The 22,528-nt window shown below is 35.3% G+C and overlaps 3 protein-coding genes across 9 annotated transcripts in view; 2 read left to right on the top strand and 1 right to left on the bottom strand.

Moving 5' to 3' along the window:
• Window positions 1-80: 80 nt before the first annotated feature.
• On the top strand, window positions 81-3,549 carry LOC123696187 (tyramine beta-hydroxylase). Its single transcript, XM_045642247.1, has 11 exons — window positions 81-265; window positions 375-613; window positions 694-834; window positions 921-1,184; window positions 1,288-1,437; window positions 1,566-1,698; window positions 1,819-1,985; window positions 2,126-2,308; window positions 2,385-2,572; window positions 2,789-2,945; window positions 3,300-3,549. Exons 1-11 carry the CDS (start codon window positions 187-189, stop codon window positions 3,375-3,377), a joined length of 1,779 nt encoding a protein of 592 aa, XP_045498203.1. The 5' UTR covers window positions 81-186; the 3' UTR covers window positions 3,378-3,549.
• Window positions 3,550-4,314: 765 nt separating this feature from the next.
• LOC123696134 (cold shock domain-containing protein CG9705) lies at window positions 4,315-5,903 on the top strand. Its single transcript, XM_045642167.1, has 3 exons — window positions 4,315-4,562; window positions 4,634-4,756; window positions 5,104-5,903. The coding sequence occupies exons 1-3, from the start codon at window positions 4,456-4,458 to the stop codon at window positions 5,258-5,260; spliced, it is 387 nt and encodes a 128-aa protein (XP_045498123.1). The 5' UTR covers window positions 4,315-4,455; the 3' UTR covers window positions 5,261-5,903.
• A 236-nt stretch (window positions 5,904-6,139) lies between these two features.
• LOC123696105 (huntingtin-interacting protein 1) overlaps window positions 6,140-22,528 on the bottom strand; it is a 28,674-nt gene continuing 12,285 nt past the window's right edge. Inside the window, exons 2-25 of one of the 7 annotated variants that reach the window (XM_045642124.1) lie at window positions 21,951-22,039; window positions 19,689-19,799; window positions 18,833-18,985; window positions 17,830-17,987; window positions 17,611-17,672; window positions 16,982-17,159; window positions 16,118-16,238; window positions 15,686-15,793; window positions 15,253-15,374; window positions 14,741-14,837; window positions 14,598-14,661; window positions 14,388-14,497; window positions 14,064-14,164; window positions 13,415-13,823; window positions 12,594-13,202; window positions 12,149-12,511; window positions 11,693-11,843; window positions 11,347-11,501; window positions 11,126-11,246; window positions 10,305-10,531; window positions 9,779-10,020; window positions 8,555-8,787; window positions 7,535-7,692; window positions 6,140-6,746 (exon numbers count right to left, since the gene is read on the bottom strand). In XM_045642124.1, the coding sequence (XP_045498080.1) occupies window positions 6,717-6,746; window positions 7,535-7,692; window positions 8,555-8,787; window positions 9,779-10,020; window positions 10,305-10,531; window positions 11,126-11,246; window positions 11,347-11,501; window positions 11,693-11,843; window positions 12,149-12,511; window positions 12,594-13,202; window positions 13,415-13,823; window positions 14,064-14,164; window positions 14,388-14,497; window positions 14,598-14,661; window positions 14,741-14,837; window positions 15,253-15,374; window positions 15,686-15,793; window positions 16,118-16,238; window positions 16,982-17,159; window positions 17,611-17,672; window positions 17,830-17,987; window positions 18,833-18,985; window positions 19,689-19,799; window positions 21,951-21,986 (4,119 nt within the window). In that variant the 5' untranslated portion in view covers window positions 21,987-22,039 and the 3' untranslated portion in view covers window positions 6,140-6,716. Of the gene's footprint in view, window positions 6,747-7,534; window positions 7,693-8,186; window positions 8,350-8,554; window positions 8,788-9,778; window positions 10,021-10,304; window positions 10,532-11,125; window positions 11,247-11,346; window positions 11,502-11,692; window positions 11,844-12,148; window positions 12,512-12,593; window positions 13,203-13,414; window positions 13,824-14,063; window positions 14,165-14,387; window positions 14,498-14,597; window positions 14,662-14,740; window positions 14,838-15,252; window positions 15,375-15,685; window positions 15,794-16,117; window positions 16,239-16,981; window positions 17,160-17,610; window positions 17,673-17,829; window positions 17,988-18,832; window positions 18,986-19,688; window positions 19,833-20,295; window positions 21,193-21,950; window positions 22,040-22,528 lie in introns of those variants that run through there. The other 6 variants (XM_045642123.1, XM_045642125.1, XM_045642122.1 and 3 more) reach the window with 6 other exon arrangements.

Raw genomic sequence — 22,528 nt, 5'->3', positions numbered from 1 at the left:
CGAGTTTTTATTCTGACTCTACTAGTTGAAGATCAATTATATCGCTCTGTATATCTCTAGGCGGGAGATGGGGTGAAAACTTTACCTATTGGAAGATAAGACAACATTGCCGTCAGTCGAGCTTTAAGACCGAAGAGGAACGAAACCTAGTTGTGAAACCTGAAATATGTTTTAATTGTTACAAAAATGAAAACTCTGTGTATCCTCGCTTTAATTTTTACTTTCATTTGTTGCAATTTTTCATTTTCCGTTTACAAAAAGACAGGTTTGTAAAATATTGAATTTGTATAAAATCTATCTAATTTATTAATAATTAATTATTATTTATTATACAATGTAACTGCCTATCCTGTAACATTAAAAAATAATTTTAGTTTTCCCGCCAAACGATCGTCATATCGCTGAAAGTGAATCAGTGTTGGACCCAAACGGTGAATTGCTATTGAAATGGAGAATCGATTATTCGATTCGTAAAATTCGTTTTCAACTGAGCCTGTCTGATAAAGCAATGCCTATAAACTGGTTTGCTTTAGGTTTTTCCAATAGGGGAGACCTAGAAAATGCTGATGTATGTTTAGTATGGACAGATTATAAAGAACATGACCATTTTGAGGTAGGTAAATAATACTCGTAGACTCTGGAGTAAAAATTATACCTGCTATACTAACAAATACTTTTTTGTAAATATTTTAGGATATGCATTCTGATGGAGATGGAAAATTAATCAGGGATACCAAACAAAACTGCAATGCTTTTCATATAGATGCGAAGTCACGAAGTATATCTTTTGAGCGTTATTTTGATACATGTGACGACGATGATTATATTATTGAGGTATTATTATTGTTTGAAATTCGTAATTTAAAATTTATCTAGGCACATACAGGCTATGTGAAACGGGACTTTCTTAAAATTTCTAGGATGGCACGGTTCACGTTATATGGGCTAGGGGTGTCGATAAGCTCTTTTCGTCGCAGGGTCTGTGTTTACCTTGCACGTCAGCCCATGATCGTGGTTTTATTCGAGTACGACTACTTACACCCGTAGGAGTATATAATGAAAAAGCTCAAGAATTGAAGATCACAAATAATGATCTTAAAGTACCTAGTTCAGACACAACATACTGGTGCAAGGTGGTCAAACTTCCTGAATTTATTGCTGCGAAAGTTCACCATATCATTAAGGTAATGTTATTTATATCTAGGTATTCGTGGCAATGAATGAAATATTTATAAAAAATTTGGCTTGAATAAATGATTTGTATTCTTTAAACCTTTTTATGTACAGTTTGAATCAACGATCACGAAAGGCAACGAAGGTTTAGTCCACCACATGGAAGTGTTTTACTGTGATGCAAGTCCGGGGAGAGAAATTCCACTGTATGAAGGAAACTGCTTTGCTCCCGATAGACCAGAATCTACTAGATTATGTTCCAAGGTTGTTACGATATTTTTAGTATAATTTGTAGACTATAATAATTTCTAAACATTATCTAAGCTAAATTGCCAAACTTGTTTTAAGAATTGCAATACACCACGCAAATATATTTTTCTTTTACAATCTAGGTGAAGGCAGCTTGGGCGATGGGAGCACCGCCATTCGTTTACCCGAAGAAAGCAGGTTTACCTTTAGGTGGGCCAGGTGCAAATAAGTACGTAATGCTTGAAGTGCATTACAACAATCCTGAGCTTAAAGATGGTATGTAATAGTACCTATCTATATTAATATCATCAATAGGATATTTAATTCTGGTGATTCACATTATCATTCTGATTGATTAAATATATATTATTAGGCATTAAAATGTTGTATTTTCAGATTGGATAGACAGCTCTGGAATTATTCTTCACCTAACAGCTAACCGGAGAACTTACGACGCCGCAATCATGGAACTTGGTTTAGAGTATACGGATAAAATGGCAATCCCTGGTCGACAAGAAGCATTCCCATTAACAGGATATTGTATACCGCAGTGTACAGGAGTTGTATGTTCAATGAATATCAGAAATATTTGATCAAAACTACCAATTATTCCAATTATGATACCAAATTCTGATTTCGAACCTATTTTTTTACATTCATAAATCTGTATCATCTAATTAAAGAAACTATGTTTGTTCACCAGGGTCTACCAAAACACGGTATTGTTGTATTTGGCAGTCAGCTTCACACACATTTAACGGGAGTTGCTGTGTGGACAAGGCATTTTCGAAACGGAGTTGAACTGCCCATATTGAACAAAGATATGCAATATTCTACGCATTTTCAAGAAATCAGAATTTTGCATAGGCCCGTAAAGGTGTTACCCGTAAGTAACGAATGACCACCCCATGAACCCTTTTGTAGTATGCGAATTACATACAGTACAGCGCTGTTTTTTTTAGGGTGATTATTTGGAAACAACATGCCTTTATAACACAATGGATAAAGAGAATGCTACGATTGGTGGTCATGCCATAACAGATGAAATGTGTGTTAACTACATGCATTATTATCCAGCAACACAACTTGAGGTGTGTAAGAGTGCGGTGTCTAATGCTGCTCTGGAAAACTTCTTTAAGTTTGAAAAAAGGTAAAGCAATTATAGTGTAAATTAATATGTTTCAAGTGTAACTTCTTTAGGCGCGTTGAGAGTAAAATTTAAAGGTCCATCATGGCAATACCGCCACTTCATGTGACGATTTTTGAATCCTTGAATCCAAGTTTCACTTCTGAAACGTATGCTCGGCACACGCGTTCTTTTTTATATAAAATTAAAAATAATTGAATTGTTGAACTAACTTTTTAGATGGGACAATATGCCTATATCGTATAAAGCAAGTCCTCGAGCAAATTATTTGTCGATAAAGCCTTGGACACCACTGAGAGCAAAAAGTTTAGATAATCTTTATACAGAGTCACCCATTTCGATGCAATGCAATAAATCCGATGGAAACAGATTCCAGGTAATGTTTATTGTTTATTTTGAATTCCTGAACAATACTTAGGCAACAGCTAAAAATTCATAATTTATTTTATTCTTTTGATTTTTAAAAATTGACTTCATTTGATAGAAACTTACAACACGGGAAAAAATGTTTTTTTTTTTAATTTGTGAAATACAATTTAATTCAAAAACTAGCAGTTTTAACAGTACAGTAGTTACAGTAACAGTAACGATATCCAATTATGTACTTTACCCATAGACTGCTACATTCTTGCAACATTATTTCCGAGTGACTTTGTCTTTATTTTATGTCGAATTTTTACCCAGACGAAACTGGGATTAACGTCAGTTGATTAGCTTCTTTTTTTTTCAGGGTGACTGGGAAGGAATACCCATACCGAAAATTAAATTACCATTGCAGCCACAGCCTAGACATTGTCAACTCACATAGGAACATTCGCTAATACATTTGCATATCATTTCATCTTGATAACTCAAATATGAATGATACATTCATACGTTGTTAATAAAAAATAATAACAGTTGTTTCTATTAATATTAATTAATGAAATATGCTATAAAGTATCTAACTATGCAGGTATTTCTTATACAATAAAAATATTACAAAGCTAATTTTGTTTTATTTCCCAAAATAATGTTGAAACATAGTAAAAAGATAGAAGTAGTCAAACACCTGACGTAGGAGCGCACGGCACCAAGGCCGTGTTAATAAACCGATCATAAACTCTTGTTCAAGCACGAAATCAGTTGATATTCACCCCCAGTTAAACCAACGTTGTCGATTACGATCATACGATGACGATGACGGTTCTAATTATATGTACCTAACATTTTGTTTGTTTGAAGTCACTTATCTCCAAAATGTTCATGTTTTAATTTTTATAATGCTCATGTGGAGTACAAATCAACACCATAACAGCCTAGGTGGGGCTCAGAAACTTAAAAAATGGCTCAATTTATGAATCCATAAAATAATTTACACTGAAGAATTAAACACAAATTGAACTTTTTGATATAATTTTGTAGGTAAGTCATGTGTCCTTTTATAGATTACAATAATTATTGCTGATTCTTGTTTACTCTTACTGTTTGCATGTATGCATTTTATTATGTATATTGAATCGCCCATTAGTCGACACTTGGCCGTACTGGGTGTTTGTTAATTTATGAAAACAAGTACGCCGAAGGTCCTTTTATAATTACGATATGATAAACGAGATCAGGGAGATTAGCAAACTCGAGTTGCAATGTTGCGGAATCGTTATAGAACAACTACAACACTACTTGTCAGTGCTTATGTCAAATTTATGGACATGAGACAAATGACAAATGGACGTAGGACAATGACTTTTTCAGTTGACATTTGACAATTGACATTCATGAGTAAATCGTAGATGGCCATAGCTTGATTACATTAACTTCGATAAGTTTTAATCTGAAATTTTGTTTTTCTTCTCTTAACATTGATTTTTTCTTCTACTGTAAGTTGTATATGAAATATTGTCATTATGTCAAGGGAATTCGGTTTTAATAATGATGATTCTCCAAATAAAACTAATTCGCATCTACAACTTCCTAGCCCGATAATCACCCGTAGAAATCGTACAGCATCCACGTAAGTTTTGCATTTTTTTATAAAGTAATAGTTATTATTATGTTTTTATTATGGCATTATATTTATTTCAGATCTGAAAGAGCTTTAGGAAACCCTGTAGAGACTGGTAAAATTAAATCATTCTGTAGAGCGAAAGGTCATGGATTTGTAACTCCATTAAGAGGCGGCGAAGATCTTTTTGTGCACATCTCTGAGTAAGTATATTCACATAACTTAGAGAAGTCTGATATATACATAGTCTGATGTTTACACATTGCTGTATCAAGGTCAGTTTTTTTTTGTTGTTTATGGTAATTATTGTGAATAAAATGGTGTGGTATTTTACATTACTAAAAACGACTTGTTTTAGGAAGAGATAAAGGTTTTATATTAATTAGTTTTAATGTGCAATATTTAGTTTGTAGTATCAACCATATCATTGTATTGTTATTGTAAAGTTTTTTTTTTACATTTAATTTAGTACTTTTTTCCTTTAAAATAAATTAGAATATTATAGTTTTAATCCTTTTTAATTGCAAATCTTTTGTAAACTTGTTCACAGCATCGAAGGTGAGTATGTCCCTCTGCCAGGAGACGAGGTTATGTACCGACTCTGTCCAATTCCACCCAAGTTTGAGAAGAATCAAGCCGTCCATGTGAGGATTGTGCATCTGACCCCTGAAAAGCATCTTAAATGGGATGAGCCCCCATGTAATTGAACAATCTCATTGAAATACAGTTACCATAATCATTTGCAACAATCCATGTATTCTTATATAAGCTCTTTTAGATCTAAGTTTGTCTTACACCAGAGAACTAAGTTCTTATCTCAACAATAGGTAATTAAGGTCATATTTATAGTATTGTCAATGTGTTATTTGCATTTTACATCAGTATTTATATAGGATGGATATGTGGTGCTAAATTTTTGAAGGTTTTACCATCACTAAGATTTTGATAATGAATGTGTATTGGACAAAAGTTCTGCTTGTCACATCTTTGTTTTATGCAGTAAATATGATCACATTATTGCATGTTGTAAACATGTTTATGGTTTCTATGGCCTAATTAGTTTGAATTGTAGAAAATTAATTTTATTCACTATTTTCGCACAAATGTACAAAAAAAGTACTTAATACTACTTAAAATATGCCCCAAAATATTTTTGATGATAAACATTTACTGATAACACTGGTAAATTGCATTTAAGCTGCTTTTCATGTCTTATAGTAATATTTTTGTATTTATGAATTATTGTAATCATTCCGTATGATTGGATTTTATGTTGCCATGCTTTGTATTTACAATGTTATTTTTAGTTGATAATGATGTGTTTGAAATATACATACCTAAGTAAGCATATTTGTGTGTTTTATTTAACATAATTCGGCATTGCGGAAGACACGCGTAGGTGTGATAATATTATGTGCAGTCAAGGTCTCTTTTATCAAAGCCATCACAAAACACTTTTATCTAATTGAAATAACATAGATAACATGTTCGATTAGCACTTGGCCACTTGACTGAAATAATGTATGGATATTTACACATTTCCTTATGATTATAAAAAAAAAACAGGGATAGGAAATAAAAATCAATTTTGTTGTAGACATATTTTATTAGTACAATTCAGTTACAAATGATACACTTAATCTAAATTATAGCCTGTCTAAAATCACTCATGGTAAATTATATGCTGAATAGACAAAGTGAATATGGTCCTAATCTAAAAATAAAGAAATATGTAACAGTTATATATTTTATAGTAAATAATAAAAATAATACAAAAATTATATGTATGTAAAAATACAATATAAGTTGTAATATAAGGTTATCTTAAAGCTTAAGTTTCCACCTAATGGCGTTCTGAAATGGTTATGTACTGTATAAACAAATTTCATTTTGTTTTAAATGTTTTCATTTTTACATGATTATCTTAACTTAATGTATTTTAAGTGTTTCGTTTTTGTCTATACGTCATGGATATCTTTTGCTAAACATTCTAATTAGAAGCACATACATTAGTGGAATACGGGTTCAAAGGTACAAATTTGATATATTTGATAAAAAAAATGTAAATGCAAATACAGAATGTTTTGTCTTCAAAAATGCTCAGTGATTGTTGTAGAAATAATGCGTGAGTGCTGGTTTCTTTTTTTTATTGTCTTGTGTTCTTCACTCTTTTCCATTTTCGATATTTCCATTCTGAAAAAAAAATTCAATATTAGTTTAGGTAGATTGTGTTGCAAGATTGAATCGATGTAAAAGTTGCAGATGTATAAAAAATACACAATGAACCGCGTAAATTATGAGTTTTTAATTTCAATTGAAAGCAAAATTTAATACATCTGCTTGACTTGAGCGTGATTTCGCGTTGTGGGTGAGGTCGTTCTAATGTTCGTGTTTGCGTTCGTGCGTGTAATGCTTTTTATCACAGGTCAATCCGATCCGGCCAAAACAGAAACACGCAGCTAGTAATAAATCCTCAATAGTATCATAAATATGCGAAAGTGTTTGTTTATAATTCTTTCACGTTACAACTCAGGGATTTAATGACGGATTTATGTTTGTGGAAATAGATGGGAGGCTAGAGAGTGACATAAGATGGCTCTAATATAGCTCCGTTTCAAATTTTTATTATTGTTAAAGCAACAGAAATAGACTGAAAAATGTAATTTTAATTTTTCACACAGTTCATGAGTTCGTTTTTTTTTTTTATTGATAGACGTCGAAAGCTCAGGAATCCCGTCTAACCTTTTGGGTAACCTAAAACAAATTTAAAAATTCGATAAATAACAAATATATACTATAAAACTGAAGAGTTTGTTTGAACGCGCTAATCTCAGAAACTACTGGTCCGATTTGAACAATTATTTCCTTGTAAGATAGCCCATTTATCGAGGAAGGCTATAGGCTATATATCATCACGCTAAGACCAACAGGAGCGGTGCAATGCGGGTGAAACCGCGGGGAACAGCTAGTTATAGATATACCTCTTCAAGGTGCGCAAGGTGGTAGTGTCGCTTGCGCAACGCGGCGAGTCGCGCACGTTCCGCATCGAGCGCACTCTCCAACTCAAGCGCGCGCACTTTGCTCTCCATCTCAAGGCGTCTCGTTGCTGTGAGTGTGAGCGCTGATGTGTCTAGTGCCTCTGCGGGAGTATTAGTTGGTTAGGAATTGATTGTATATATAAATATATAAGGGTACAAGTCATTCTAATACTTATCTATTTTATTTATGCTTATTTTTAACAATTGGTTTTAACTAGTGGTTACTCATCGACCCCACATACACTATGAGTGTGCTGGAGTGGAGCGAGTGACTATGTACTCGTGTACCAACTTATATACTCACCTTTATCTCTCACGACTAACCGTACAGCTGCTATTAACGCCCCAGTAGCGGCCGTCAAATGTCTCGAAGCAGCCGTCAGTCGCTTTAAAGCAGGTGCACTAGGAGCTCTAGCGCGTGATGCTGCAACTAACGGCGCTGTACTGCCGGCCACTTCGTGTGTAAATCATACATTATATACTCACCCTTATCCCTCACAAGCGCGGATGCCAACGTCATCTACGAGCGCGCCAGTAGAGTACGAATATACTTCTACATGCAAACGTAAAGTATTTGTATAGAATGTGTACTCACCCTTATCCCTCACGAGCGCGGAGGCCGACCTCACGGCCGCTACAAGCGCCCCAGTAGCAGCCGCCACATGTCTCGAAGCAGCAGTTAGTCGTGTTAGGGCAGGTGCACTAGGAGGAGCTCTAGCGCGTGATGCTGCGACAAGCTGTGCTGTGCTGCCGGCCACATCGTGTGTGTAAATCATACATTATATACCCACCCTTATCCCTCACGAGCGCGGAGGCCGACCATACCGCGGCTACAAGTGCACCAGTAGCAGCCGCCACATGTCTTGAAGCAGCAGTTAGTCGTGTTAACGCGGGCGCACTGGACAGAGCTCCAAGATACTTCTACATGCAAACGTAAAGTATTTGTATAGAATGTGTACTCACCCTTATCCCTCACAAGCGCGGACGCAGACCTCACAGCTGCTACTAACGCGCCAGTAGCAGCTGCCACATGTCTCGAAGCAGCCGTGAGCCGTGTTAAAGCTGGTGCACTAGGAGGAGCTCTAGCGCGTGATGCTGCGACAAGCTGTGCCGTGCTGCCGGCCACTTCGTGTGCTGCTGCACTCACGCCTTCTACTTTGCCGCCCGCGGACGATACTGCTTCGTCTGCACTTGTACTGCAAGATAACAAATTAATAAAACAATCCATACTAATATTATAAATGCGAAAGTAACTCTGTCTGTCTGTCTGTTACTCAATCACGCCTTAACTACTGAACCAATTTGCATGAAATTTGTTATAGATATATTTTGATACCCGAGAAAGGTCATAGAATAGGTTTTATCCCAGAAATCCTACGGGAACGGGTTTTTCTTTAAAAACGCGGGCGAAGCCGCGGGCAGAAAGCTAGTACATGATTAAAAAAATTTCAGAAGGGTTCAATGAATTATACAGGACACTAGACTATAGCAAAATAGGTTTTGCTATTGTTTTAGGTTCTTGCAAAATGCAGATAAGCTTCAAACCAAATCCAGTTAAACTAGTACTACCTTAGGCTGGTTGCAGAGCTTGACCGACCGTCAGTGCGTACCGTCCGCGTCGGTCCTGACGATACGCATCAATAATTGTATGACTATGACACTAAGGCTTGTTGCAGAGCTTGACCGACCATCAGTGCGTACCGTCGGTCCTGACGATACGCATCAACAATTGTATGACTATGACACTAATGCGCATGACAATACGCGTGCGTATGGTCGGTCTAGCTATGAACGGTTTTATGAATTTCCATACATATAACAAGCGCGCGACCGACGTACGCACTAATGGTCGGTCAAGCTCTGCAACCAGCCTTAGCAGTTTAGTAGCAGTAGCTCTAAATATGTTAGCAGTTTTTTTATGTGGTAGAGTCACAATTATTTCAAATATCAATAAAACTTCATATCAATAAAACCGTAATCAGAATTCCAGAAACAGGACAGAAGTAGCCAGAAAGTCCCATAATTTTACATGTGCTTCAATTAATGTTTGTTGCAATCCTGTTGCAATTCACACTCTGCGTTCAGTCTCCCCTGCTCTGTATGCATCAACCTAGCGTCCATAAGCTATACATTTAAATATACTTAACGACAGGCCGCAGACAAGTCCAAAGCCAGAAGGTAACTTACACTAATAACTTAGCCGCGAAGACGACCGACTTCGCAGCGGATATAAGCCCTTCGGACCACTGCGGGTTGCGGCGGTACATCTTCTGCCTTGTCTTCGGATCTCCTAATTCGTTCTGCAGCTTCCTCGCGTCCTGGACCAGCACCTTCACGGCGCCCATGAGCGTGGTGCAAGCGTCCAGGATCTTGCTGTTCACTTCTAGTTGTACTCCGGAGTCGCCTGCTTTGCTGGCTGCTAGCAGATTCTGGCAAAAAATATATGAATTTTTAGTTCAAATTTTTACTGTGACAAAGCTATTCAATAAAGTGGTTATGATTTAGGGTGCATATCATATCCTTAAAAAGTACTGAGAGTTAAAACTTCGGAAGCAATTGATGAGAAAGTATCTTCCAATGTAAACAGAAGACTGAATACCACGTTCAGACTAAGCTTGGACGGGGAAAGAAAAGACTTTATTCGTGTAATACAAGAAGAAGAGTGGCTGGTATAGGATGGATGCGGTAAGTAAGAATTAACATCAATTCTCACCTCAATCTGAGAAGCCGCCTGTTCAATCGCCAAGTCCATTTCCGCTAGTTCATCGTCCACACTCCTGGTGCCGGTAACAAGTCGGTCTGCTGCAGTTGCATTACGAGATACAGTCTGTACACTTGTCCGGGCTTCGAGACACACGCTGCGGTCTATTGCACCGCTCTTCAGTGATTCCAGGCACTGCTTCGTCGCTGTTAGCATACTTCGACAGTCGTTGTTTAATTCTGGGTGGAATAAACTTGATTTAAGAAGACTTTTATGAAAAGTTAAACAGATACAACTAATTAATGGTAATAACTTAACCCCCGGAAACACAGACACAATAGAAAATCTATTGTGTCGTGGCCCGATCGGGCCGCTCGGGGCTCAATGGGTAGGATTATGTTGTAATCCACATTCACGAGCTCTAAGTTATATTAGTCTGGAGACACATGTACAAATAATAGCACATTACAAATAATTTAACATAGGATATGATACTCCTTCACCAATAAACACAACTTTTTTTTTTTTTTTATGCTATAGGATAGCAACCGAGCAGACGCGTCGCCTGGTGTTAAGCGATACACGCCGCCCATAAGCATCCACTCCACTGGGAAGTGGATGTGTTGCTGTCCTCAAATGGATTTGGAAGGATTTAGGGAGAAGGGGCGAGGATGGGAGGGAATGAGGATAGGGAAGGAGAGGATAGGTAGGGGATGGGAAGGGATGTGGGCCTCCGGACCCCTCACTCACAAACACAACTCTCATTAGTTGCGATGAGAAAATTGAAATAAGTAGCTAATACAATATTGTACATTGCGATTTAAGTAACTCACTTTCTATTAATTCCAAATCGGTGGACAAGTTGGACACTTCTGACGCATACGAAGACAGTTGAGCGGCGTTGTGAGCAGCAAAGATGGCTGACTTGGCAACTGCTTCTTCATTTCCTTCCAACTATAAAAATAATTCATAAAATCATTTTATTCTGCTGTATAACCAAGATATAAGATATTTTAAGAAGAAATAATGTCATTATTATATAATGTCATATTACCTGTGACTTTCTAGCAAGTTCTTCGAAAGCCTTAGAAGCGAGTTCGGCAGCTAATTTATTCGCATCTTGTGCGTTGGAATGTTCTAACGTCGAAATGGCAGTATTCGTTACTTCTAATGCCGCTTCTCCGGCACAACTTACTATTTTAGAGTTCTCTGCGAAAACAATAATTGATTCTTTACGAGCTCAAAAAAAATGTATGCAGTGAAATATTTTACGTTAACAAAAAAAAATTATAAAAATAACATAATACGCTACACAGCAAAATAACTACAAGATAATTTACATAAATAACACAAAATCACACTATGCATATATACAATAATCAAAACAAGGGCCAACTTACGTTTCTTTATTTCCCTATGGGCCTCTTCCAATTGAATTTTTAACGACGCCATATCCGCTTCTAGCACAGTGTTTTGTTGCAATAGATCCTGTAATTCACACTCTGCGTTCAGTCTCCCCTGCTCTGTATGCATCAACCTAGCTTCCATAAGCTATACATTTAAATATACTTAACGACAGGCCGCCGACAAGTCCAAAGCCAGAAGGTATCCATGCAGAAATTGTAGAACAGCGAAGGCGTAGGTAGGAGAGAAATAAAAAAAACATGCCATTAGATAACCATTTCATGCAGCTAAAGAAATTAATCAGTCAATATTTAGATCAGAAATTATCACACATATAGTTTCACATCGGATTGACACAAAAGAGTAATGAAAAAACACAGAACAACAACTATAGAATGAAAATTGAAAATGACTCGATACGATCAACGAAAATGCCCACACCGGTACCTAACCTGTATATCATTATTTTTATCATCGACGATTCTTTCAAAAGATATCTTTTGGTCATTTTTAATTTTTTCAAGCTCGCTTAAATTTGATTTAAGAATTTCTACTTCTGTGTTTAAATGCTCAATGTCGCTATCTTTGACTGCTAATTGATTATTGAAATCTTGTTGCGAATTTTGATATTTTTCCTTTAAAATACCAAGGTCATTATCACTTTCGAGTTTGATTTGATTGGTTTCTATTTTAAGGTTATTAATTTCTTGTTTAAGGCTCTGTTCGATTTCAACCTTCTCACTTTGAGTTATTTCTAATTTTTTATTAAGTTCATCCCTTTCCTCCTGCAGTTGATCAACTGTTTGTTGGAGAACCTAATAAAATGTAAATATTATGTAATGTAAATAAAACATACACGATTTGACGACACAACACAGTACCATATCCCAAACGAACCTGCTTTTCAGAAGATAATTCATTCAGAAGTTTTTCATTTTCTTCTACAAGTTTAGATTTTTCTTCAGCCAATAAACTATATTCTTGTGTCTTCGCCATGACCACTTCATTAAATTCTTCTTTTAAACGACTTATTTCTTCATTTTTTGATTGTTCTAAATGTTCAATTTTGTTTTTTAAATTAAATATCTCTGACTGTTCATCTGATAGAGTATTTTGAAGCATGACTTTATTCGAAGTTTCTTCTTCGAGTTGAGCTTTTAAAGATTCTAACTGAAATTCTAGATTCCTTAAAGATTCCGTGCTTGTTTTTTTAACTTCATCCAATTCGTTTGCTAGAGCTTGTGTCTCAGAATGTTTGTTTTGCAATGTCGTTTCATATTGTAATTTACAATTCTCAAGCTCGATATTTATTGATGTAAGTTTTTCTAATGCCTCTTGTATTTCTCGGTCTTTTTCTTTGAGGCACTCTTCGAATTCGGAATTTTTTGATTTTATTAATTCGTTAAGCTCAAAACATTCTTTTTGTAAAGACGATTCTGAGTCAGAGAGCTTCGTTTTTAGATTGTCTAATTCAGTTTGCAATGCATTAGTGCGATGAGTTTCAGCCTGATGGAAAGTTATTATTTACAGAGCGTGCATGCAATTATATTATTACATGCTAACTAATACTGTATAAGCCAAAATATTACATCTACAATCTACATGCAATAAATGATTACTTAGAGCTACATGCAATTTAGTCTATTTCATGTAAGTTATAATACAATAAAGATTATGATGTTATTTAGACGACTACGAAATAATAATTTATTACTGACCTCTTTTTCCTGTTGATATTTAATTGTGAGCTCTGTTATTTGTTTCTGGGCCTCTTCTTTTTCTTGTACAACCTTTTTGTAATCTTCTCCGCTCTTTTGTTTGATACTTTGTAATTCTTCCTTCACTTTGGCTAATTCTGCTTCGCTTTCTATTTTCTCTTTCTTTAACCTATCAAGACTTTCCGAAGCTTCTTTAAGTTCACTCGCCATTATTGATATCTTCTCTTCTTGTTCCGTTGTTGCAGTTTTATGATCTATTTGTAAGGATTCGATGGACGCTCGCAATGTTTCTAATTCAACTTCTTTTTGTCTAGATTGTTCTAAATCTGTTCGGAGATTCGATATTTCTATTTTGTATGCTTCGATTTCTTCACTGGACGATGCGCTTTGTTGGAGGAGTTCCACATCCCTAGGAGATAAAATCAGGTTTAATATAGTCATACAATGACAAAAAGAGCGTGTGTGCCGAGCACATGTGTCAGAAGTGAAACTTCTTTGGCAAGATTCAAAGATACCAAAATCGTCGCCTTACTCCATCACGAGACGGTATCGTCATGACTCGAACTTGAAAATTTTCTCTCGTTAAAGTTGCACTTCATAAATGATTCATAGTGTAAAATGTAAATAAATCCGTTTCACGTATACTTACTTCACTCGATCATTTAACTGCTGTTGTAACATCATCTTGGCACTCTCGTGTTGCGCAGCGGCGGCACGTAAACTGGACGTTAACTTGTCTACTTCGGCTTTCTAGACCAAAAAAAAATTTACTTAAACTTTTTTTTTTACATTTAAAATTAAATTATGATAGTAATGTAATGATATTATTGTATTAAGAATGAGGAAAATAACGAATAAATTGCATTTTAAGTCCTTTGAAAAGTGGTAATATTAACATAAAATTTATTTATTTATTTAAACAATACAGACATAATATAATAACAACACAGCAAACAGTTGAAACTAAATGTACCTGTCTAATAAGTGCGATGTGTTCTTCACGTAGTTGCGTGTAAGCACCTTTTAATTTTTGAAACTTCTCATCTGTCACTTTCGCTTTTTCTTCCGTTTCACTGAGCTTTTCTAAAACACATTAGTTTATGATTTAATGGAATTAAGGCATTTCCATTTAAGAAAAAATCAAGAACGTATTATTTCGACAATAGAAAACTATAAAACTTACTTTTAATTTCTGGCGCTTCAACGGCCAAAATATCAGCCTTTTGTTTTTCTTCCTCCAGTTCGTTCTGAAATAGTTTATTAGATATTAAAACTTCTATCAAATATTTTGTAATAAAAAACATAAATTTTAAAACTTATTCATACCCTAGCGGCATGCAGTTGTGTTTCAACTCTTGCGCAGTGTTCCCGCATCGAGCTTAACATTGTGTTCCGTTCTTGTACTATTTGCGAGACTTCTGTCCTGTTCCATAGAAAATAGCATGATTTAATAATTGTTAAGTAATAAACTGTTCAAAAAACTTGGTCAATTTTATACATCTTAGCACTAAGAGTGCTTTTCCTGCAGATATGTGCTATGTTATATTGCTGTGGATGCGTTTAATATCCACCAATCATATTCACTGATGCATATAGCACTTGTGGAAATGTATCCAACTCAGATACGTTTTTTATATGGCAGACACGTCGCTTGGCTCGAGCTTCGCATCTTCCTCGCGTGTGTGCATCATCTTTATAGCACATTTTTTCTCACACTATATAGTTTAGTATCAATGAAGAGTATCTGTGAAAACGGTCACATAGTTTCACAGCATAGATGCATAAAACATCTCTGGTGGAAAAGCGCCCTAAGGGCTGCTTTTTGTCATAAAACTCACCGCATTCTCTTAAGTTCAGTCTGCAGATGGTCAATAAGACGGTCTCTCTCTAACAGCGGGTCTGGAGCGGGCGAGGGCGTGGCGCGCGTTTCTAGCGAGTCGTGACGCGGTGGTGTTGATACCTGTAGGCAAAAAAAGACTTTATAGTCTTGGGTGTAAGAGTCATTTTAGCGTAAAATCGTGTGAACTTGTGTATTTACTACTACAGTGTACTACAGTGTACTTGGCTGCTATTAGTTGATTAATATGGAATACGATATTAATAATATCGATTGATTTGGATTTTTTAAGTCTTCGTGATTTCAAAAAAACAATAATTAGGTACTTTTTTTCGAGTAAAAATTCATTCTTCTTAATCTCTTTTCTACTTTAATGTAAGGGAGTGTTAATTTTGTGTGAATTTCGCATAATATCTAAAATAATGATTTATTACCTGGCTAATTGTTTCGGAAGTGTCAATTAAAGATCCAATAGCGTCTACTTCATCAGGTGGCGGCTCCGGTATTGACACCACTGGTGCGACATATGTACCGAAGTCACTCTGAAAATATTTGCTTGTTTAGATGTTTCTTGGTATTATGAATTTAATACTGCTTTCCGAATCGGTGGTAAATTTAAAGAATGTAATGACGATTCAAAAGTGCTTCTGGAAGAAGTCTAATTGAATAAAAAAATGTTTGAGTTTGAGTTTGAGTTTAATATTCATAATTGTCAATAAAACATCTAAAAGTTGGTAATGGTGTGAGTGAAATATATACTAACTACATGTTGTCCATTACCATTTAGGACATCACATAGAAAAAAAAATAGTACAGGATTGGATAGGAAAATGGATATATTAATTGTAACTATAATAAAGATTTACCTGTAATAAGAAATTAGGCGGATTCGACGGTAGAACTGGCAGTGTGAGTAAATTCCTATAGTATTGTAAACTGCTTGCGTGTTTGTAGAACGAACTCAGCTTTTTGAACTGTTGACGGAACCTGAACAATTATAAAAATAAATAAAAAATAAGTCGGAAATGCTAATAATAGTGGAGAAACAAAAGGTCGTTGGAAAATGTCTGTTCTGAATAAAATATAAGTAAACAGCTGGCTGGGTGGATCGTGAAGCGTATGAAAGATATTAAAATTTCAATCAGTAAGCAGGTATTTTTATAGCGAAAAATAGGTCAAGTAAAAAAAAATGTTTTTTGCTATTCTCTTTATTTTAAAGTAGAAAATTAAACCGTTTTCAATCTACAAGAAGTTTTATACAAGAAAATCGAAATGCAAATTTAATAAGTACACGTTGCAATCATGGATGTGCCAAGAGTCCTGAGCGCAAGGGCTGAGCGCGGCAATCCGGGCACTGAACTGTATTTATTTATTTATTTACTCTTTATGTACAATAAAGAGTAAATAAATACGGTAAAAAAAAACAAAACCATTCAAAATGTACAAGTGGCAGCCTTATGGCTCAAAGCCATTTCTAACAGGCAACCTTCAGGTAAAGTATTCACCGTATTTCACTTATATTATTAAGCTATTGCATAGCTTCTATCGCGGGCCTTGAGCGCGGGGACCGAATCTAGAAATTCCATAACGAAAAACCTCACGCTCCCCACACCGACGGGCGGAGGTGTGGTTTGAAGGCATAGCATGAAATAGCTTTACCGCGGCAGTCCCCGAGTGCCACACGTTTTTTTTATATTTAGTCTGCAAAGATAAGTGCACACAACACATACCTCTCTCTATGTCCACTTAATGTATCGGCGGGTAAAGAGGCGTGTAGCCGGAACAGAAGCCGCACGTTACAATCGTAGATGTGAGACGAGTCCTGGGCGCAAGGGATTAGGGCAGCTAACCGGCACTGCCCACTCGCTGTCATTGAGTTCGCTCTTGCGTTGCCGAGACTGTCGAATACTGGAGACAAAATTAAATTGCAGGTAAATTATTGGTAAAAAGTGCGAGTGGGTACTGCTATAAGATAATTGCAAATTTATGAATGAATAAAAATTCTTTATGGCTTAGAAATAAATAAATACAAGAAGAAAAGCACACAACACATAATATAAAACAAGCAAAAGGCGGCCTTATCGCTAGATAGCGATCTCTACCAGGCAACCCTTAAAATATAGGAAATACACAAAACAAAAGTGGGTGAGCAAATTTATCCAAATTTTAACACAGAATTTACGGGAAAAGATAGGGCATGATAGAAGCAATTTTAAAATGGAAATGAAGGTATATGGATAAAATCGTTCAAACAATTGTAATGTTTGAATAAAACAAAATAATAGAGACTAGTCTGCATTAGAGATCTAACTAACAATTAAATTGAATCACCGGCGGAGAAATTAAGAAAATAACGAACCTGCTGATTGTAAATTCAGGATATCATCCATGTAGTCGAACAGTTCAACACATAGCTGGAAACTGAAAAAAAAGTCTACATAAATATAACGATCTTTTTTCCTGGAAAACTCGAATAACACACGATTAACTAAGATCGTTTGAAATTGCTTTAAGGTACTTTTAAAGACTTAAAAGATTCGATATGTACTTTAAAAGATAAAACACATGCAAAACTCACTAGTTATTAACATCATTCTCAGCAATGGCGTCCAACTCCTCAACCGTGAGTTGCATATTGCCGGGAAAGCGCGGGTTTCGCGCGTGAAACTTGAGCTTGCTCAGCAGAAGCGTGCAATAGAGATGGATCAGTCTGCCGTAGCCTTCGCGGAGATGCATCTGCGTACATACACTGATTATCTATATATTTTTACAGAATTCTTCAAACCTCCTGTTTTCTGGAAGTCATAATACGGTGGTAACCGCTAGTGAAAAGATTATTAAGGGTATGTAAGGGTATGTTCTGAGAATGTGTTGTAAGTTGTAACTTGTATCTTCATATTATTGCCGCATTGGATTCTCTCATTCTGACTATTGTGTTCAATAAATTGGTGTTCGTGTTATAGTATGTTCAAAAAATGTTGCGGCAAAAATTGTTTATAAAAATAAATTGGCCAACAGGAAATCTAAATAATCGTAGGTAATGAACTCAATTTGTTTAATAAATTACTTACCAAGATTACGTTATTTGCTATTTACATCAAAGTTCTCTAATCAATTAATGAAAATGAATATGAAAATGAATAGACATAGTTCAATGAATATGAAAATGAATAGACATAGTTCAAAGGTATTCCGCTAAGCATGAAATATTATCAAATAAACACAATGCTTAAAATGCATTTCGCAATAGTCTGACACAGTTTGGCGGCGTGGCTCACCTATTGTTACTCGCAATTCTAATCTTTTACACAATCACTGTGCCTGTTAAACTTTGTCACCTAGATAATGCTTTTCATTTTATATTCCACATTTTCGTGAACACATTTTTTTGTCTCGTCGAATAAGAAACTTGTTTTGTACCGGTTAGATAGAGAATGGCTCTAATTGTAGTAAATATAAATAAAAAAATTAAGTATGTACATATCAACGTCAAAGGAACACGCAAGTGTATTACCCAAAGCTACATGCTTTCTTGAAACACAAAAAAAGGGCATGATTCCCCACATAAACTTACTACTTACCCATAACTTCCCCAAATTCTCGATCATTCCAATGTGCCGCTGCGAGTCATCGAGACACGCAGGGTGCCCCTCGCGGAGCAACTTGTGGGTCACGTGACAGAATTTCCATGCCACAATTCGGTTGTCTTGTAGGGGCTGTCGTATGGCCACCATCTAGAATACATTAAAAGGATTAGATAGAATAGCTACACTCGTAGGATTTTTTCGGGAAGGGAATCAATGATATTCCCACTGTCTTGAAGCTTAGAAGGTAACAATGAAAACTTTAAATAATAGAATAGGTCTTATCTTAATCTTCTTGAGTGATTATAAATAAAAAAACTTTTATTCATATTATGGATCCAGAAAATCTAAAATTTACTTAGCTTTTATCTTTAAATATTTCAATCTGCCTTAGTACTTTGAACAAAAAGTACAGAATTTCCATTTATAATATGTTGAATCAAAATGTAAAGAGCTAGCACAGGAATATCCAAGAAATCATTTATTTAATGATTTACTGTTAACTGCAAACAGCTGTGTAAAATTAGATTTGATTTATATCCGTAGGTTCAAGTTTATATTTACAAACATCATGAGTGAGTTCGTTGAATGTTTATATGTATAGAACAGGACATCGCGTGGTATCTGTGGTATATTTATACAACATGACGCATCTCTATTTTAATCGCAAAGGCATTAGATGCAGAATCCACTTACATTTAGTTATTCAACGTTAATATCCAGATTGTAGTATTATACAACTTTATATGGCATTAATTAAAACATTCCCATATGCTTTGATAACCGTAGGTCTGATTCTTACCAAATGTTCATCTTCAGACACATGTACAAGTACCAAATACATAATATTTACCCAATACGTGATGGCACTCTGTTCCTGGAAGGTACCGATGATAGCGCTGCGTACATGTTTCTCTTTGACCGGTGTTTCGACCGCATTCATAGCCTTCTGTATGGCTAATGTCTGTAACAAAATTTGTATGCATGTATACTATATATGCCGGAACCAATCAAGAAGGCGCAATCTTTGAATATTTTTAAAAATATGGTTCGTGATCATTATTTTTCTCAGTTACCCTAGTGTATATATTATGTGTAATATATTATATATTTTATTAGTATATATATTAACTATATTATTTTTATCTCTTCTCATATGCATGTAATTTATTTGTGTGTATGTATATTATTTAATCTCTTAATTTTTGTGGCTTGTATATTATGCTGTTTTTATTTTATATCATTTTTTATAACTCTTCTTCTTTTTATTTTTGTTCATATATTTATTTATGCTCTGCCCTACTCCTATCCTTTATTTAATTTCTCTCTGTACAACCGGTTGTCTGGAAGAAATCGCTATTTAGCGATAAGGCCGCCGTTTGTTACAATGTATCCTAGATTAAGTCTCAATTTGTAATTTTTAAGAGCAATAAAGTATTAATAAATAAATAAATAAATATATGTATATGGAGTGCGTTTTATCAACGAAAATATGAGTGCAATGGACTTTACACACCTTAAAATAATTTAAGTGATAACATTGGGTAATATTTCATTTAATATTATTTTACGAGTAAATGATTTGAAGATTGCCAAAAACTTGTTTTAAAGACGAGTGGACATTTGCAGGAACAGAAAGATAACTGCGCAAAATTGTTACTAATTCTCGTCAATCGCACCGCGTACGTAACAATTCATTTGTGGAAAAATAGCTTTATTAGTAACGTAACATTCATTATTAATTACCTGTTAAGTGATTCATGACCTCGGAAAGTCCCGTCTGAACTCAACGTATAAAACTGGACAATAACATACCACACTTCCAAGACAGCGACGCAGACAGATGTTCAAAATTGGATTTTATTTATATCCTTCGGTTTCAAGTTTATGTTTACCAAGAACACGAGTGCTTTTGTTTATATGATTACGTGGTGGTGTTGTTGATATTTATGGAACTGTTTTATATTTAGTGGAAATTTATAATTACATAGTCTGAACTTCAAATTAAAATTTCAATTTCGTTCGGAATAATTATGTCCATCTTTGATATACTTACAAAACTGAAATTCTATGGTCCAATTTTTAACGCATCGTCACAAAAAATTGCACTACTCCAGAAAATAGGCTAAGACTTTTGAAATCCAGCATAATTCATGCCAACGGAGTTTTCTAGAGACTCAGACGATTGAGCTCTGAAAGTGCACTCGAGTGCAGTCTATCTTTGTGCTAATGTTCCTTTAACTCGAGCACAAAGAATTCTGCAGTGGCTCTTTACTTTCTTCGTGTCAAGTAGATAAAATGTGTAATTACCATAATCACCTCATCCAATTTAGCATATAGGGCATAGGCATATTAAAATTTTCCCATCTTTTGCAAAAAATCTATGGAAAAAACCAGCAGCGAATTACATATTGTACTAAATACGTAATAACTGCAATATGCCGCGTTTTTTCATTCCTTCATTTACAAGGAAATAATTGAAGTGCACACACTTCATGCATGATTAACTTTATAAAAATTATTACTAGTTCTTGGCAACAAGACTATAATTTGTATGATAATAATTAATATTATTTTTGTATGATAAAATAACTAAATGCGCGACACGGCATGTAATTTTAAGACTGCGATTGCAAATGATCTCAAATCTACAGTGTTTCTGTATACATATTTCTAAAAATTGCTACATATCTGTCCCTTCCTCATTCTTTCTAACAAGACGATATTTAAAAAAAAATCTATAAAGCATACCGAAAACATAAACGTACCGTGACGTTTAGGAAATTAAGTTTACTTCATATATTATATACACTCCATTTATTTGATATGTTAGCGATAGTGAAGTGAATTTAAACATGCGCGGATAACTTGCTCTGGGGACACTTCGTGGATACAAAACACACATGGCATGTTTGTGGAAGTCTGTTTATTTTAACATCGTGACTCATTTAAATGTGTTCCAAAATATATACTACTTGAAGATAATTTCAAAAAGCACGTAAACTATAACAAAGTTTACACCAAATTACGGATGCGTTCAGGTAAAAATAAGAATAAAAAAACAGGGCCAAATGAAGGTCCACGTGCAAGATAGAGGCGAGTAAATGTAACTTACCAGCTGATGGAAGCGTTTATCGGCAGGTGTCGCCATAGCGTGTTAGTGTGGAGAGTCAGCTGCATGCATTAGTTTTGTGACGTGCCACGCTGGAAGCAAACACGCGGCACAATGTTAGTGCTGTTAGCGGACCTGGCCAGTGAGTGGTACCAGAATCGAGACTAGGGGATGGTTAAATGATTAAAATATCTTAATTGAATTACAATGAAGAAGGAATATACAAACGATAAGGTATAAGATACTACATAATCGATTATAAATAACCATGATCCAACAAGTTTAACCTGACAATATAGTCCATTGAATGAGTCCCTCCAAGGGGGGTCTAGAGTGCGTGAGTTAGTAACGTAAAATGTTTCTTCGGAAACATGTCAAGAGTCCCTAGGTAATAAACATACTAAAACCCCGGGACACTAGGAGGAGCCCCGGAGTGGGGGAAGGGGGGAAAAGGTCCATTTTTTTCATTTTTCGCTTAAATATCAAAAACGGTACATGTTAGAGAAAAACTTTCAAGGAAAAGTTGAAAGGCCATAAAATTATCTACAAGTTGTACCTCAATCATTTTTTTCTATTCGCAG

Source organism: Colias croceus, chromosome 12 (assembly GCF_905220415.1).
Source record: "Colias croceus chromosome 12, ilColCroc2.1".
NCBI lineage: Eukaryota > Metazoa > Arthropoda > Insecta > Lepidoptera > Pieridae > Colias > Colias croceus.
Note: the sequence above shows the minus strand (reverse complement) of the source record. Positions and strands in the feature narration are given on the sequence as shown.

Bases quoted from the DNA above. Each gene is read 5' to 3' on its own strand.
- LOC123696187 (XM_045642247.1), top strand. From the start codon at position 187: ATGAAAACTCTGTGTATCCTCGCTTTAATTTTTACTTTCATTTGTTGC. The intron at 614-693 runs GTAGGTAAATAA...TAAATATTTTAG, and splicing joins AAGAACATGACCATTTTGAG to GATATGCATTCTGATGGAGA. The intron at 1,185-1,287 runs GTAATGTTATTT...TTTTATGTACAG, and splicing joins AAGTTCACCATATCATTAAG to TTTGAATCAACGATCACGAA.
- LOC123696134 (XM_045642167.1), top strand. From the start codon at position 4,456: ATGTCAAGGGAATTCGGTTTTAATAATGATGATTCTCCAAATAAAACT. The intron at 4,563-4,633 runs GTAAGTTTTGCA...TATTTATTTCAG, and splicing joins AGAAATCGTACAGCATCCAC to ATCTGAAAGAGCTTTAGGAA. The intron at 4,757-5,103 runs GTAAGTATATTC...ACTTGTTCACAG, and splicing joins CTTTTTGTGCACATCTCTGA to CATCGAAGGTGAGTATGTCC.